This window comes from Pelobates fuscus, chromosome 3, assembly GCF_036172605.1.
Source record: "Pelobates fuscus isolate aPelFus1 chromosome 3, aPelFus1.pri, whole genome shotgun sequence".
Taxonomy (NCBI): domain Eukaryota; kingdom Metazoa; phylum Chordata; class Amphibia; order Anura; family Pelobatidae; genus Pelobates; species Pelobates fuscus.
Window position 1 is genome coordinate 235,262,233 of NC_086319.1, and position 17,089 is coordinate 235,279,321.

The window sequence follows — 17,089 nt, forward strand, 5'->3', positions numbered from 1 at the left end:
GGCCGTCTCGGCTCAAGCTCCAACGAGCTCCGGGCCCCAGTCGGGTTACTGTCAGTCTTAGACGGTATCCCCGCTTACCCCAGCGTCTGGGGGTCTGTATGGTCACCGGTGTGGCGCGGTTGACCTTCAATTTGCGCCGGCTTTCGGGCCCTGAAGCGGGAGCTAAGAGCACGCCTGATCCTGCCGGCGGTCAGGCACCGCTGCCGGTCAACACATTTATTTATCAGTTTTTATATAGAGCTCTGAGAATTATCATGTATGTGTGTGTCAACCAATGTGGCTCAAAGCTTACCATCTAGGAAGTGGATTTCTCTATCTTGATGCTTTTGGGATGAAAATCACTCACCATGTATAAATATATGATATTGTGTTGCTCAATATTTGCTGTTTCAAATCACTGGTAAAAGATTTGGCCAATAGAGCCACAAGCAGCTGTTTAAAAATGGCCAATCTGAAAAAACAGCTAATTTGGACAATGTTCCCTCATCAGCTGTTTTGGATTTAAAATGCATTTGCTATGTCAATTCTCCGCAGTTCCCAGTGGAGTGAATAAACCCCACCGAAAAAGAACTATCATAAAACTGATGAAAAGCATAAGAAGAACAAAACAGTGCATTGTGTCCATGAAAAATCTGAACTGTATATATTAATTGGTAGGTATTTCAACATTTAAGGCACTTGTGGATTTAAGATAAGATTTGTATTCTTTTGAAAAAAGAAAGACCTGGATTAACACACTATATAAATAACTGTAATATGGAACATGTCCCTGTAACATTTTGTTTTTCAAATGCATTGAGTAGCAGTATTTAGATCAGCACTAGCCCCATTCTGTTTCAGAAAAATAGACTTTACCAGGTCATTGGGTACATAGATCACTGGTAGAGTGAACTTTAGGATTGCCACGCAGAGCAATAGGCAAAGAATATGGCTTATTATTATTGCCATTTATATAGTGCCAACAGTATTATGAGAGGGGGGATTTAACTATAAATGGGACAATTACAAGAAAACCTACAGGAATGATAGGTTGAAGGAGGTGGGGTATAAAACACATTAGGACAGGAAATGGCAATCAAATAAGGTGGAAGTGAAGCAGAACAGGAGGAGAGAGTAGAGTGCTGCCCTTTAGGAGAGAGCAAGAGCCAGGTTTGTGAGGTAGAGGTGAAGCTTTCCTAAAGAGATGGGTTTTAAGGCACTTCTTAAAAGATGCAAGACTAGAGGAGAGTCTGATGGTGGTAGGCAGGCTGTTCCATAGAAAGGGAGCCGCCCGCGAGAAGTCCTGCAAGTGCGAGTTGGCCGTACGGGTGCGAGCAGCGCACAGGAGAAGGTCACGGGCAGAGCGGAGAGACCGAGAAGGGGCATACCTATGGATTTGTGATTAGATATGAGAGGCTAGAATTGTTCAGTGCTTTATAGGTATGGGTTAGCACTTTGAATTGACTCCTATAGGATACAGGAAGCCAATGTAAGGACCGACAGAGGTGTGAGAGGACCGATTAGCGAGGAAAATCAGTCTGGCGGCAGCATTCATTACAGACTGTAGAGGGGCAATACAGCTTTTGGGAAGACCAATCCGGAGAAGGTTACAATAATCCATGCAGGAAATTACTTGATCATGGACAAGCTCCTTAGTAGCATCTTGCGTATGCGAACTATGTTTTTAAGATGGAATCTACAGGATTTGGCAACATACTGGATTTGAGGCTCAAAGGTTAGACCAGAATAAAGTATGACGCCAAGACAGCGTGCTTGCACTGGATTTGAGGCTCAAAGGTGAGGCCAGAATAAAGTATAAAGACAGCGCGCTTGCAAGGATCAACTTAAGTGGATACCACTAAATTGAAGGGAGATTGAAAAAGGAGGTTCAGTATTAGGAGGAGGAAAGACAAGGAGCTCAGTTTTAGAGAGATTGAGTTTCAGAAAGCGGGAGGACATCCAGTCAGAGATGGAAGATAGGCAAGCACGGACATGTTGCAGGACAGCCGGGGAGAGGTTCGGGGAGGAGAGATATATCTGGGTGTCATCAGCGTACAGGTGGTAGTGGAATCCAAGAGAGGTAATAAGTTTGCCAAGGACGTATAAAGATAAAAAGGAAGGGGACCAAGGACAGAGTCTTGGGGGACTCCAACCAAGACAGGACAAGGGGAGGAGGTGTCATTAGAAAAGGAGACACTGAATCAGCATTGGGAGAGATAAGAGGAAAACCACAAGAGGAGAGAGTCACAGAGACCGAGTCTTTGAAGAAGGAGATCATGATCAACGGTGTCAAAGGCAGCAGAAAGGTCAAGAAGAATTAGTATGGAGTAGTGGCCTTTGGATTTAGCTGCAATTAGGTCGTTAGGTTCATGAAAGTTATTATCAAAGTTACTAACTAAAGTGTTTTGGAGTGCTCATTTGTCATTTGATCACAAACCACATGATAAGGCCCCATGAATGCTTCTGTTTTCTGGCCAGCAATGACCTTTTTGCATAATTTTGGATTTTGAATTCTGGACGGGATAACCTTTTTGATTCTATAATGGTACTTGTGTTGGCAGTGTATTCTTACTTGCATGATATCTCCAATCTAGATGGTGGTGCTTCTGACACTAAAAACCCCAGTCCAGGCAGGTTTGTGAAGAGACGCACTGTCACAGATGCCCATGTGTGATTAACTCTTAATTACATGCATTGATCATTGCACCTGTACATGGCTTTCTTGTGTTCATGTATCTGCTGTTCAGTTTCATATGATTAAATGACTCTGGTTTGAAATGGCAGGGGTACATAGCAGGCAGAATGGTATCTATTTCTGGTTTGAATCTTGAAGATAGGTTCGAGCAACCCTAGGGAATTTTACAAGGTCTGCCACACCCACTGTATAATATAATAAAGCACTGCAGAATATATAATAATAAGAAGAAGAAGAAAAAAGGCTTCATGGAATGGAAACATCTGTTTCTTTTTCTCAAGTTCTAGAAATAAATTAGACTGACCTAGCTCAGGCTCAGTCAAAACAACTTATTAATGCAGTCAGACACACACTCTCCATCTTGTCCACTGAAAGATTGTGTTCGTCCTCTGAAGAAACTAATTCACACTCTTCAAAGGACCTTCCAGAATCTGAAGTGTCCGATAACGTGTCTTCTAATGCATCTGATGCCACCCCTGGCTGTTAACCGCAATTAAAGAATTAACTAGAGTGCTCTTCCTGGGTGGCCGCAACAACATGTTGGTCCAGTGCATTTTGTCTCCCGAACACAGGCAGCAGTACTTGGTCATCGAGCACGTAGGACTCATTTCGCGAACCCCGCTGCCCGTCCAACTTCCCAACCAGCTGGACAAACAACGTTCGGGAGATGGGAACTACCGACTGGAGGAAGTATTCGCTCCCTCAGAGCCAGGGGGAGTGTTCATCTGTGTTCTTATGGAAACCCTCGAAAGGAGACCGGCCGTTGACGTAGTCGATTCTCTGGAACTATTTTGGGTCATCACCTTGTGGCCAGCCGATCAAAACCTTACCTGAATGGCGATTACGTTCTACCGAATGGATCTGAGCACTATTTGGACAACTTGGGCGCTCAGATTCGGGCTATTCCGTGATATAAGAATTGTGGAGTTCCTGTATATTCTTGATATGTTTTTGGGGTATTTTATGTAAAATGGTATGGTTTCCTGTAACTGAGAGATAATTGAGTTAGCCTTCCATTGACTCAATTATCTCCCAGACACAGAGACACCTGGGAGGAGTTTTTACCGTTTTCTATGGAGAACCCATGCTGGGGGTCTGTGCATAGAAAGCAGAGTGTGGCACAATAAACCTCAGTTGACTCCCAGATCTGTGTGTCGTCCAGTTACTGGGGGAATGAGCTATAATCACTGAACAGCACTTTCTTCCAGCTCCAGAGGATTCCAGTGGAGATATTCAGTCTCAGGATTGCAGCTCCGCTGCAGTGGAAAATGTATCAGTGAATATAACAATTACAAAATGTTACAGGAACATTAGGTTAATGAGGACCCTGCTCGAAAGAGCCTATAATCTAGAAGAGTAGATTACTTCTCTGCCTGGAACTCCCCAACTAAGGTTGACGTAGCTGTTGTCAGACTAGGTTGCAAAAATGTCCTACTTATTGATGAAGCAAGCTCCTTTAGATCCAATGGACTGGCGGGTTGACTTAAAGGGATACTATAGTCACCAAAACCTTAGCTTAATGAAGCAGTTTTGGTGTATATATCACACGCCTGCAGTCTCACTGCACAATACTCTGCCATTTAGGAGGTATTATGTAGCCCTAGGCACACCTCCCTGCATGTGACCTATACAGTTTCCTAAGCAGTTCCTGTAAAGAGTCATCTAATGTTTACACTTCCTTTATTGCAAATGGTAGGGCTGCATAAACAGAAACAAAAGTGATTTAACACATTAATGGCAGGGAATTTAGCAGTGAAACTTCCAAGACATAACCTATACACCAAAACTACTTAATTAAGCTAAAGTTGTTTTGGTGACTATAGTGCACCTTTAAGCTTATTTAAAAATTATGTGACAGCAGGGGCAGTTTGCAAATTGGCTGTAGCAGTCTCTGAGGTCCAGATAAATAAATTTAAAAAGTTGTCTCTTCTTGAAGAGTATATTGACAAGGAGGTATGAAGATCCTCCCTTTTAGATTATGTTACTGAGCTTAAGAGACTGTAGAATTTGTCTCTAGGGCTTCTTTGGATCTAGTAAGAATTTTAGTCTGGAACCTTTGGCTTAAAGCATGGTGTGCAGTCCTGTTCTATAAACACAGCTTAAGTGGTCTTCCCTTTCAGGGCAATCTTCTTTTTTGACAACCTTGACAATGCCATTAAAAATACAGCAAAAAAGCCTTTTTTTTTCTTCTTCTTTTTTTTAATACCACAAGCAAGAGTGGAACATCAAGATTCGCAAAACTGGAATAATAGACGTCATTTCAGAGAGTGGTACTTTTCAGGACTCTAGATTTTAAATAATGGGAAGACAATAAGCATCAGGCTCCTTTAGGGGAACAGTCAGAACCCTCTGAAGATTCCTTTCACCAGGTACAAAAGGAAATTTCTTTGTGAGGTCAAAGACACCAGGAAGAATGTTAAAAGCAACTTTAACCCCCTAAGGACCAAACTTCTGGAATAAAAGGGAATCATAACATGTCAGACATGTCATGTGTCCTTAAGGGGTTAAAAAAAGACATCGACAAACTTTTGATAGCCAACATCATGATGATTATCCTCACTCAGGAAAGTATTCAAGGGATTTTTTTGTCTTCTTTTTTGGTCCTAAAACCATCAGGGGACTTCATGCAGTAAATTGAAACCTTAATTTCCAAACGTTTTGTATAGAGTGTGCCTGTTTTCCATTGTTGCTGTCATCCATCAAGGTGATTGGCTAGCATCCATCGACTTAAAGAATGCTTTACTTTCACATTCTGATTTCCCAGGCTCATCAGAGATTCCTGTATTTTGCAGTCTTAGGAGACTATTTTTAATTCAGGCCAATGCCCTTGGACCTAAACACAGCACTTCAAACATTTATCAAGGTTCTAGTGAACCTTGTGGCGGATTTCGTTTGTAAGACCTGCAAACAAATCACCAATTAATTTATACAACATTTCCCTAGTCATGCCATGTTTCCAGACCCCTAGTCTCAATTCCAAATTGTCCTTATTGCACTTCTTGCTTGGCTTATTGATTTATACAGAATCACGACTATTACAGAATCATGTTGTGAGTCAAACCGGCAATCGCCTTTACTCACTGCCAGGCTTGTTAAAATGAGAAACATTCAATGGGGATACAGCATGCGGCTTCGATGTAGCTTTGCTGTTTGAACTGCTGTAATCCAGCTGTGTAGTTTACGAGCAGTTCTCGGTCACTGCAGTAAGTTCCAAAGTCTCCGCCCCCCATGTGACACGTCTACGCTTTTGCCGGTAGTTCCGGCTTCCTCAGGACGTGATGCTTTAGTCTCTATCTTTGAGAAGGGTATTTGACGGCATAATCAGTCATGTTTGATGGCTCTGGTTGGTGTGTCAAAAGTCCCTCATTTACATATCATGGTATCTCTATGATTCAGTCCATGGTCACAAAAAGTCTCGGCATTCTAAATGTATATACAAAGGGTAATCTTGATCTAAAACTAATTATAGTCTTCATTAGACCAAGTGAATTAGGTTAAACATATTTCTACTTTCAAAATGAGGATGACAAATTTAAAAAGACCCAATTTCAAAGAAATATACACACACAAAGACATTAACTAAAAATAACAATTATAATTTGGACAGAGAACTGCTTGTAAACAATACAGTTGGATTACAGCACTTCAAACAGCAAAGCTACATTGAAGCCGTCAGCAGTATCCCCATCGGATGTTTCTTCATTTTAACAGGCCTGGCAGCGAGTAATGGCGATGCCGGTTTGACTCACAACATGATTCTGTAAGAGTCAGTGTGTTTATTGCTTCAGATATGTATGTAATAAATTAATTTGCACTTTATAAATCTAATATTGGATTCTTATGACCTATTGCACACTGGCACTTTATTAAGCTTACTTGTATTGTCAATTTTAAGTTGCATTCTACTTTCCACTTACAGTCTGCACTATTATTTGTTTATATATATATATATATATATAATTTTTTTTTTTTTTTTTTCACATATATTCTATGGGATGCTCAACCGGACGCCACCTGCTGTTCATTAAGTATAACTAGATTACCTTTACATTCAAAGCTGCTCCAGCTTTCCTTGGTCTTTCACCTAAATACTGCTTTATGTCATTTTTTTAAATATTTATACACTGCTCCATGCTTGTTTTTTTTTGGTTTACCAGAGTATCTGATATAAAAGCTTTTTCCTCTCGAGAGCCCTTTCTTACATTTTTAGGTTCTTCCTACTTTCTTCCCCAGGAGAAACATGATTGGCACACATTAGATGTCACAAGATGTCTATATTTCAACAGATCCAAAGAATGTAGACAATCTTCTTACCTAATTGTCATTCTATCTGGCTCAAGCAGCCTTCATGGTCACTCTTTGTCGTTGGATTGTTAAGGCTATATCCAAGGCTTACGCGTTGTAGAATCTTCCAGTACTCAAAAGAGTTAACCCTCAATCTACTAGAATATTTCCGACTTCATGGTCATCTGCTGCTAATAACTTTATGAAGAGCATCTGTAGAACGGATACTTGGGCATCAACCGTCACGTTTATTAAACACAATGCATTGGATGCTTAAACCTTTTGTCTTCTCATTAAATTATTTTATATTATTGTGTTTCTGTGCATTCTAGTTCCCACTCTTTGAGGTTTTTAGTGTGGCTATTGTCCTATGGTGATGCTGCCATGGATTGTAAGAAAATTGATTCATACTTACCATAATCTTCTTTTCCTGGATATATCAATGGCAGCATAGTTCTTCTTTGCTGTTTTTGTTTGTCAAAATTGTCTATTCATTCAGTCTTCAGGTGCTTGGAACCATGAAGATATGCTGATTATGGGGGGTTGGAGGGGGTGACATGTCACACGTCATGTGTCCTTAAGGGGTTAAAAGATAAGCAATATATATTTTTTGGTTTATATTGGATTTCACCCAAGTATTTTTCATTTTTGTATAACAGATATGGTGGTATAACATAAGACCCACAGGACACCAGGGGGTCACCTTGAGGTTGCATGCCACTAGATAATCCTGAGTGCATTTCTTGCAGGTGTTTGAGTTTATTGAAGCAATATAACAGTATTTTATGGTCAGGTTTTTTTTTTTTGGTTTTTTTTTAGGCAATGCTGTATCCCCCGTTTTTTTGTACACATTACAGAAAGGTGCTACTGTCATCACAACAGTATAGCCTTTGTATACACTTAATAATATAATAATGACAGCCTTTATGGCTCAGTGCCAGTTAAGGATTGTTTTGTATAACCAGCATATCCCTAACATAGCTAGTTATCAAGGGTTGTATGCCAGCTTGATAACTATATATGCTTGTTCAATGCATCATCTGTTTTCTAGCTCAACCTCCATTGTTCTTATGTATACCTCTCTTTTCCCCCCATTTCTTCTTTTCTTGTGAATAATATTTATTTTCAAATATAGCTTCAATAAATGTGGGATTGAATTAGAGCTACTTATAGGCTATTCTAGTATGGCAAGCCAAGAGCAGGAACCATTTTGATTATCCACTGTCATTAGAATGATAACTGAAAAAACATCCCGTAGCTTTAACAGAGATCCTCATTACAAACACAGGAGTATTTAGATATTGTCCAATAACCAACGGGGATGAAAACAGATTTACACAACAGTTTTGTATTCAACACTTTATTTAAGTGTAGACAAAAGAACAAGATAGTAAAATTACTTCAGGAACTTTTGTTTTATTATCGCATGGTATAACAGAATTAGGTCACACAGAAACCAAGCTATTTACAGGTTATGAATCTAACCCTCTTCTGAACCTCAAAGCATTTAAAGGAGAATATAAAAAAAATAAACTCTGGACTACCGAGGCAGGTCTAAAAATACACATAACTAATCTGTATATGGCTATATTTGGTTTTTAAAAAATTAGAACATTGCTTATTTTGCATTTATATATTGACATTGTTTGTCTAATTAAACTTTAGTTGCAGGGCTCATTTCTACTGCAAAGTACAAACTCAGTTCTGGGAATAGCAGTTGTCATCTATGGGAAAAATGTAATTTAATCACAAATGTCGATCTTTTAGAATATAAATGTAGCCAGCAGTTTGTAAATATTGTTTTAATTAAATGGTGGGCCAATAGAATTTTTTTTAAAAAAAAATAACTTTCCTAGACCTAAGCTTTAGTTTGCTCTTTCTTCCTTTCTACTACTACACACAGTAACTTATTATTATTAGTCATCTTTTTGAACTAGAATGGTAACTTTATATTTAAGAGTTATATACAAAATAAGCAATATATGCATTTTTTTGGTTAAGTTATAACGCACGCATCTCCCCCCACCCCCCCTTAAAAAGGCCTGCAATTTGTGTACCAACTGAAACTGTAGATTCAATTTAGGTTTCCTGCCCTTTTCCTATAAAATATCCCCCCCCCCCCCCCCATACTTACATTAAGATGAACTAATTACACGTCTTTTACCTCTTAATGACAAATAATATTATGAGGAAATTTCTATAATCCCTCATCATGGATGAGTTTGCAGGAGATTGAAAAATATAAAATCAAAATATGCAGTAATAAACTGCTTCAAGAAACAAACCTTTTTTAAAATTTAATTATGTGTGTCAATGCGATTTAGTGATCTCCTCTTTTAATTAACGTTATCCTAACTAAATTCAAACAGCCTGAAGCCTGTGTGCTTGTTTATGTGATACAATCCATGACGTGTATCTGCAGAGTGTCCATGTCTGGAACAGTGAGGTTACATTTAGGACACGTGTGTACAGGAAGATGATGCTGCTCCATGTTCTCAGCTCCTGCAAGAGAAAAGTGCAACAAATACTTATTTTATTGTACATGGATGGCCTTTCTTACTCCGAATAACCTAAACAAATTAACAGATATAAGCCCTCAATTGATGGAAGATTTTAAATGGCAATCTACTTCTTAAAAATGTTACTACAACCAAAAAACAAGGTTTTAATAAAACACTGTTTTTGGTCAGAGTACCTATCTTGTTTGACGTGCCCCCCACCATAAAAAAAGGCTAAACCTTACCTACGTTCTAGCGCTGAGGCAAAGTTCTCACTCAGTACAATCCTTCTCTGCTTATGTCACTCCTTGCTGGGGGGGATGTCAGGGAGAATGGACTGAGAGGAAGACATGGGCTGGCACAGAGGGGAGAAGCTCCCATGAACCCGCACAAGATAATCCTCTAAATTGCAGCCTCACCAGGCACTCAAATGAAAAAGTCAAAGTCTGCCAGGGTCCTCTTGATTGCAAATTCAAATTAAAATATGTTTCATCCAGCATTGAACTTAATTATCAACAATTATCATAGACCACAACTGTGTGATGGGGATCTTCTAGGGCATGGTGAATATGGCGTACTTATTCCACCCACTGGGAGCCCATTGAAAAGAGCATGGAGACCAAATGTTGAGTCCTGACCCAACCACTCGATTACACTTCTTCAATATGGTATATAATAAAAATATTTGAAATATTTAAATCTTATTGTGCAGACTACTGTCAACGTAAAGGGTATCTTTTTTTTCTTTACTTATGTTCTTTCTATAGAGCATAAAACTCTACCTATACAATGTACTAGCAAGCTTGCAAGTGCTGTGGTTGCTAATGGGAACTCCCTAGCTAACATGGTTAGCGATGGGATGCTGGCAATGAAAAAAGGAGAAGAGGGAGAAATCAAAAACGACAGCAGGTGTCATGTGGACTAACTGGAGGTGGGTGTTACAAAAGTGTAATACCCACCTCTTGTGGGGATATAGCATCAGTGGGTCAAAGGTGAGGTGAGTCATGACAGGTTCCCTTTAAGGAATTTGTAAACAACACGTAAGAATTATCAGCTATATCATATTTATTTCTTTATTGTGTTTCATATACAGCACGGATTGATCCTAATCATTAAAGAGATGGACTTAAATTAGAGTCAATAATTATAGTCACAGACATGAATATATTTTTTATAATATGGATTGAGATTTTGAAGCATGCCACTTATACTGGACGTGAGAGGAGAATTCTGGCATGTAGTGAGACGATCAGACAACAGCTAGCCACTACATATCTCTTTAAAATACATTTAGTTTACCTCTTGGTACAAGGTGCGGACTCTCAGATGAGGAGCCATGGCGCTGCTGCAGTTGTTCTATGGACTGTCTAAAGATAAGGGGGAAAAGCAGAAAAGTTAGATTTACACATTTCACAGATGTAAAATTAGTCTTTTAAAAACATGCAGGTTCTCGAATATGTGGCACTCCATACATTTCTCGTAAAGGGTCATGAAACTGCATCATAAGAATGCAGGGTAGTATGTTGGCATGTGCAGGATGTGTGTGTTGTACGAATATAAAACCCATCGTTCCTAACACAGGGGATATAGCATTAGCATCTGCTTTACTGAGTCAGAGTTTAAATCCTAATACAGGAGACTTGCTGGGAGATTTAAAACAATCAATGGGGAAAAATAAAAATATAAATATCGGAAACTGAGCCTTTCTCTATTATCAGCTTAAAAACTGAGGAGGATTAGGATGTCTCATGTCAGCAAAGTTTGGAAATTGGTAAAAAGCTCTCCTACTTGCGCATTTTTGAGAACACTTATTTGCTTGTGCTTTGTATATTGTTGAACTAACGTTATATGGAAATTAAGAAATATGAATTTGTTATTCACTTAAACCTGCAATAAGGCTTTTTCGAAAAAAAACTATTTAACATTTCTTTCTCTCTCTCGTGTGTGCATTTTGCTGTAAGTGACAAGGTTGGTGACTTAAGTTAAGCTGTGTGGTCTTCTATGCAACCTTTCCAACTAAATAAATGTAAATTCACAAAACTTTTTTATTGTAGCTTACACACTGTGTATATTTGAAAGTAGTACACAGCATGACTCTAAATGCTATTAATGCTTCTCAGAGAACCATTGGATTCCATACTTCTCTGTGAGAAACATCTGTTTAGCAGAGAATTGCTATTAACACATATGCCCTATAGGTACTCCGTGTTCCTGTGTAAAAGGCATTGGACTAGACCAAGATCACCACAACTGATTATCTTAGAAGGAGTGGAGCAGCTTCAAAAATAGACTATACCCTGGCACTGTATTATAGGTACAAAGGTTTTTTTTTGGCCCCTCTTAATTTTATAAGACCGTCCGGCAGGTCATTCATGTACAATAAAAAGACTCCAAGGTTAAAAACCAAACTTATGTTTAACCTTAGTGTACCTTAATACTTTCTTTACATCTGTGTGTGTGCCACAACCACTATAGGCATTGAATGCAGTAATGGTGCTCCTGTTGCTAGCTAACTTCCTGGAAATCTTCACCCCTATCCCAAGACTTGAAACTTGTCAATGATGCCTAAATCATATTTAACCTCGACAGTGATCTACTGGTAAGGAAATTAACTTGTTACATTTCAGACAGTAGTTTGCATGTGTATGGCAGCCTTAAAATTAAGCAGTTTACCCAGTGGCTTTGAGTAAGCAAACACAGGCTTCATCATCCTTTTAAGAATACCTACTATAAATGCATAATAAGTTACATAGAAATAACTATACCGATTTTTAATTTGATCCTTGAGATTCTCATTTTCTTGCATCATATAAGTCAGCTGAGTTGCTAACTGCTCCTTCTCTTGATGAATATTCTGTCTTGCTTCTCTCTCTGCATGAAAATCTGAACAATATATATCAACCTTACAACAAAAAAGAGAAAAAGATATTAAAAACATATGCCGATCAATCACAGTATTAAAACCACCTGCCTTATATCATGTAAGACCCCCTCGTGCTGCCAAAGCAGCTCTAATGTGTCGAGGCATGGATTTCACAAGACCTCTGAATGTGTCCTGTGGTATATGGCACCAAGACATTCGCAAGAGATCTTTTTGGAACACTTTAGACACCCATTCGCAACAGATCTTTTTGGAACACTTTAGACACCTAAACAACATCATCTACTCTGGGTGCACTGTCCATTTTCCCTTTACCATGCAATTTAAAACAATGCCTCTTTTGGCAGTCTACCAGATATATACCCACACTCACTCCCATGGAGTATTGGGGGCTCAGGCCCAATACATTTTAGGAAATCTATAAATAATAATAAAAAAAAAAAAAATACAAAACGCACAATACCAAAATGGGATAGAATATGGGTAGATTGGCGCTTACTAAAACTTTGATACAACTACCCCCAGTGTCTAAAATCACGCACAAGACACAACAAATACATATATATCAACTGAGAAATGGGGGGGGGGGGGGGGTGTATAAATTGGCACCGGCACACAGTGCTTAATACTTTATTTTCAATAGTGACAAGCACCTCTTGGTCTTTCGGTAACAGAATTAAAAAAAAACTAACATAGCATAATACTGTATATTTCCTCCAAAAATGAAGAGTTGTTTAGCGGAGTTTAAAAGAATTTAAATGAAACAAAGTTAAAACAACTACACAATAAGGGGGCGGGGCCTGCTGTCCAGCATGGCACAATGTGTTTCTCACTAGCTCCTGCTGATTCAAGCAAAAAACAAAGCTTATACTGATGAAAGTTCTTGCTACTGGAGACCGTACCCACATACTTATTACTAAGCATATCCAGCACCAATTACTCAGCCCGGATTGGACTCTCTTGCTGAACAAGGACTTTGTTTTCAGTTGGGGCCTACTTAAAATGGAGCGCGGGCCAAGAGGAGAAGTGTCCGATCTCCCAAAGCCACAGGTTGCTTCAATCCAGGAGCCCCGCTGGTGTCAGAGTGAGAGAGGGAGGGGGTGACTGGTGACAGAGGATGGGGTGACTGGTGACAATGACTGAGGGAGGGGGTGACTGGTGACAGTAACTGAGGGAGGGGGTGACTGGTGAGAATGACTGGTGACAGTGACTGAGGGAGGGAGGGGGTTACTGGTGACAAAGACTGAGGGAGGGGGTGACTGGCTGGTGGAGGGAGTGACTGAGGGAGGGAGTGACCGAGTGTTTGGGGGAAAGAGTGACTGAGGAAGGGGGTGACTGGTGACAGTGAGGGATGGTGTTAGAAATACCTTTTTTTTTCCCCCTCTTTCCCTGGTGGACCAGTGTCTCCCCAGTCTGCAGCTCACACCCTGCGGAGCTGCAGACTGTGCTGGCTTTCTCCCCAGGCAGATGGGGTCGCTGCACCACTCTCCCCCAAAACCCTCCCTCTGCCGCCAGACTCGTATGGTGAATCCCGGGATATGGCTACGAAGTGAATTGCAGCCGCGTTAAGGAGTGACAGCGAATGGTGGGACTACCCGTGACAGGTACCGACGGGGGTCCTCCCGGTCCTCCATTCCCCGCCAGGGTCGCTTCCAGTGGGCTTCCCAGACTTGGGACAACGGGCACAGCCCGCTCACTGCAGTGTATTTTTTAGAGCTATTGTTTTGGTTAAACACTAGTTTAGACAACATTCATTAATAGAATCTGATCTGTCTAGAGGAGCCTAATAAGTGCATTATCTAGCCTGTATTACGCAAGTCACTTATATCTCTTCTTTACCGTACTCACCTAATGCAGATACCTAGCCTGTTTTCTCTATAATTTAAATGTGAAGCATTGGTTTGTTTGTTAATTTTGGTTACGAAAAAAAAAGTGCAATTGTCTCTGCCATGGCAATGTATTTTGCTGTTAATCAATGGAAAGCTGGTCAACGCTGTTGTGGCGTGTTTGTTCTTCTTTGCACAATAAAAATAAAGAATATAAAAACAAAAAAAAAACCACATCATAATAAAAGGCTAAATAGCAGCAGAGTATAAAGACTAGAGTCCATAAAAAGCACAATTTGTTTCAACCTGTCCGGTCTTCTTCAAGTTACATAAACAGGATGCAAAGAAAAATTCATTTATTTTTTCTTTGCATCCTGGGATTTGTTGAAAATATATAACTCCATTTTTAAATTTACTCTTTTTTTAAATCACCTTTTTAAATTATTCCTTTTTTTCAAGTTAATCCTTTTTTAAAAAATAATATTTTTTATTGAATACTCCTTTTTTTTTTGTTATACTGACATTCTATTATGATTCAATCTCTTTCTCCTCTTTTTATGAGTCTCTCCTGTGATCTGATATTCACAACATGGGAGCACACATTGTCTTAAGATATGATGAGTTTTTTTGTGTGAAATAGATATGCCTTTATTATTGTAAGATTAAATAATTATGCTGCTTTGCAAAGTTATTTTGTCAACAGACAGAATTATATAAAATCATCTAATCCAATGTGCTGAACTATAGAGATCATTCTATTCTCTGACATTTGCCAGATTCAAAGATGGCACCTTTGATCTCCTGCCCTGTTTCCTGAATATGGAGAAGTGGGAGGAACGGCAGAGGTTAGAAGCTAACGGAACTTATTCGGAAATGTTTAGGAGCGCCTGATGGCGCGAAAATTGATTTCCGGATGCTACATTATTTAAAGCAAAGCCAGGATGAACCGTTTATGCACCTTGAAAAAGACCGGAACAGGTTGAAACGCGTTGTGCTTTCTATGGACTCTAGTCCTTATACTCTGCTATTTAGCCTTTTATTGTGTTGTCGTTTTAACTTTGTTTCAATTAAATACTTTTAAACTCCACTAAACAACTCTTCATTTTTGGAGGAAAAGAAGGAAATGGATCAAAGAATGGGGCTTATTGCCTAAACAACTATACCTTTATACCAGCCTACATAGTCAGAGCCTGCTTTGAATATTCTCTGGAAAGTCTGAGTGACCCATTACCTCTATTATTGATCATTTTCTTGTATATACAGTATTATGCTATGTTAGTTTTTTATTCTGTTACAGAAAGACCAAGAGGTGCTTGTCACTATTGAAAATAAAGTATTAACCACTGTGTGGCGGTGCCAATTTATACCCCCCCCCCCCCCCCCCCATTTCTCTGTTGCTATCGAGGAAATATACCGGTATATACATATATATACACACACACATGCTCAATTTAGATTGCTGGTGGTGACTTTATCACTTTGACACTTAGTGTAAATATTTTTTTGTTTTACAGTGGCAAGAACAAGTATAAGTGAATCCTTTGGAACTGTTTTCTGCATGAAATAGTCATAAAATGTCATCTCATCTTCATCAGTTACAAGTATGGACAGACAAAATGTGCTTAGACAAACAACAAAATTATAATCTTTATTTAACACATCGATGAGATGGAAAAAGTAAGCGAACACTTGCAGGGATATTCATAAAGGTAGGAATTCAAAGTGCATTTCAAATTTAAGGCCAAAATAGAGAAATTATAAAACTTATATACGGTATGCCAGCTATGCTTCCAATTCAGCTACATTGGCCTTAAATTTGAAGTTTACTTTGAATTCTTGCTTTAGTGAATAACCCTGTTGGATTTCATAGCTAGTTTATATTTATTTGGCAGTAATAACCTCAATCAACAGTTTCCAGTAGCTGTGGATTAAACCTCAACAACGTTCAGGGGGCATTTTGGACCACTCTGTCTTACAGAACTGTTTCAGCTTACTCATACTATTAGGCTGTCTAGTGTGAAAGGCTCTCTTGAGGATCTCTAAGGGGTAAGCTCCAGGCTCTGACTGGGCCACTTGAAATGGATCATTGTCTTGCTGCATCAACCAACTTCTACTGAGCTGGCGTACAGCCACCCTGATATTATCCTGTAGGATATTTGATAAACTTGGGAATTCATTTTTCCTTCAATGATGGCAAGTGGTCCACGTCCTGAAGCAGCAAAGCAGTCCAATATTATGATGCCCCCTCCACCGTACTCAACTACTGGGATGAAGTTTTCATGCGGTGGCATTGTTGCACCATAGTGATGCATGTTCTTCCTAAACAACTCAACTTAAGTTTCATCATCGTCTACAAAACATGTTGCTAGTAGTGAGGAGGAAACGCAGCAATTGAAATTTTTTTTATTTTTTTTAAAGCAGATGTTTTCTTTGGTGCCCTACCATGGATATCATGCATGTTCAATGTTTTCCATGTAGTAGACTCATAAATAGAGATGTTAACCAGTTTCAAAGATTTCTTCAAGTCATGATGTCACTCTAGAGTTCTTTTCTTACTTCATTGAGAATTTGAGTCATCTTGGTTGGACGGCCAATCCTAGGGAGAGTATCCACAGTACTAAGTTGTCTCTTAGATTATTATTATTTGTATTTATATAGCGCCAGCTTATTCCGCAGCGCTTTACAATAAAGGATATCTCAACTCTGAGTTAAATGTAACTCTTTCCAGCTTTATGCAAAGCAAAGAATGTTGAAAGCAGATCAAAGAGCTCTTTTTTTTGTGAGGCATGATAGATGGCGATAGATGCTTTTTGCGAATAGCATACTCAGACTGAGTGCTTTTTAGAAGTCAAAGTAGCTCTAACCAACACCTCCAAACTCTGTTTAATACTTGGACAACAGGTTTGCCAATTTACAACTTGAATTT

At 39.2% G+C, this 17,089-nt stretch overlaps 1 protein-coding gene across 2 annotated transcripts in view; it reads right to left on the bottom strand.

Moving 5' to 3' along the window:
* Positions 1-9,012: 9,012 nt before the first annotated feature.
* Positions 9,013-17,089, bottom strand: part of OPTN (optineurin) — a 60,259-nt gene continuing 52,182 nt past the window's right edge. For both annotated transcript variants that reach the window (XM_063448217.1, XM_063448216.1), the window contains exons 12-14: positions 12,222-12,358; positions 10,756-10,823; positions 9,013-9,460 (exon numbers count right to left, since the gene is read on the bottom strand). In XM_063448217.1, the coding sequence (XP_063304287.1) occupies positions 9,348-9,460; positions 10,756-10,823; positions 12,222-12,358 (318 nt within the window). In that variant the 3' untranslated portion in view covers positions 9,013-9,347. The remainder of the gene's footprint in view (positions 9,461-10,755; positions 10,824-12,221; positions 12,359-17,089) is intronic.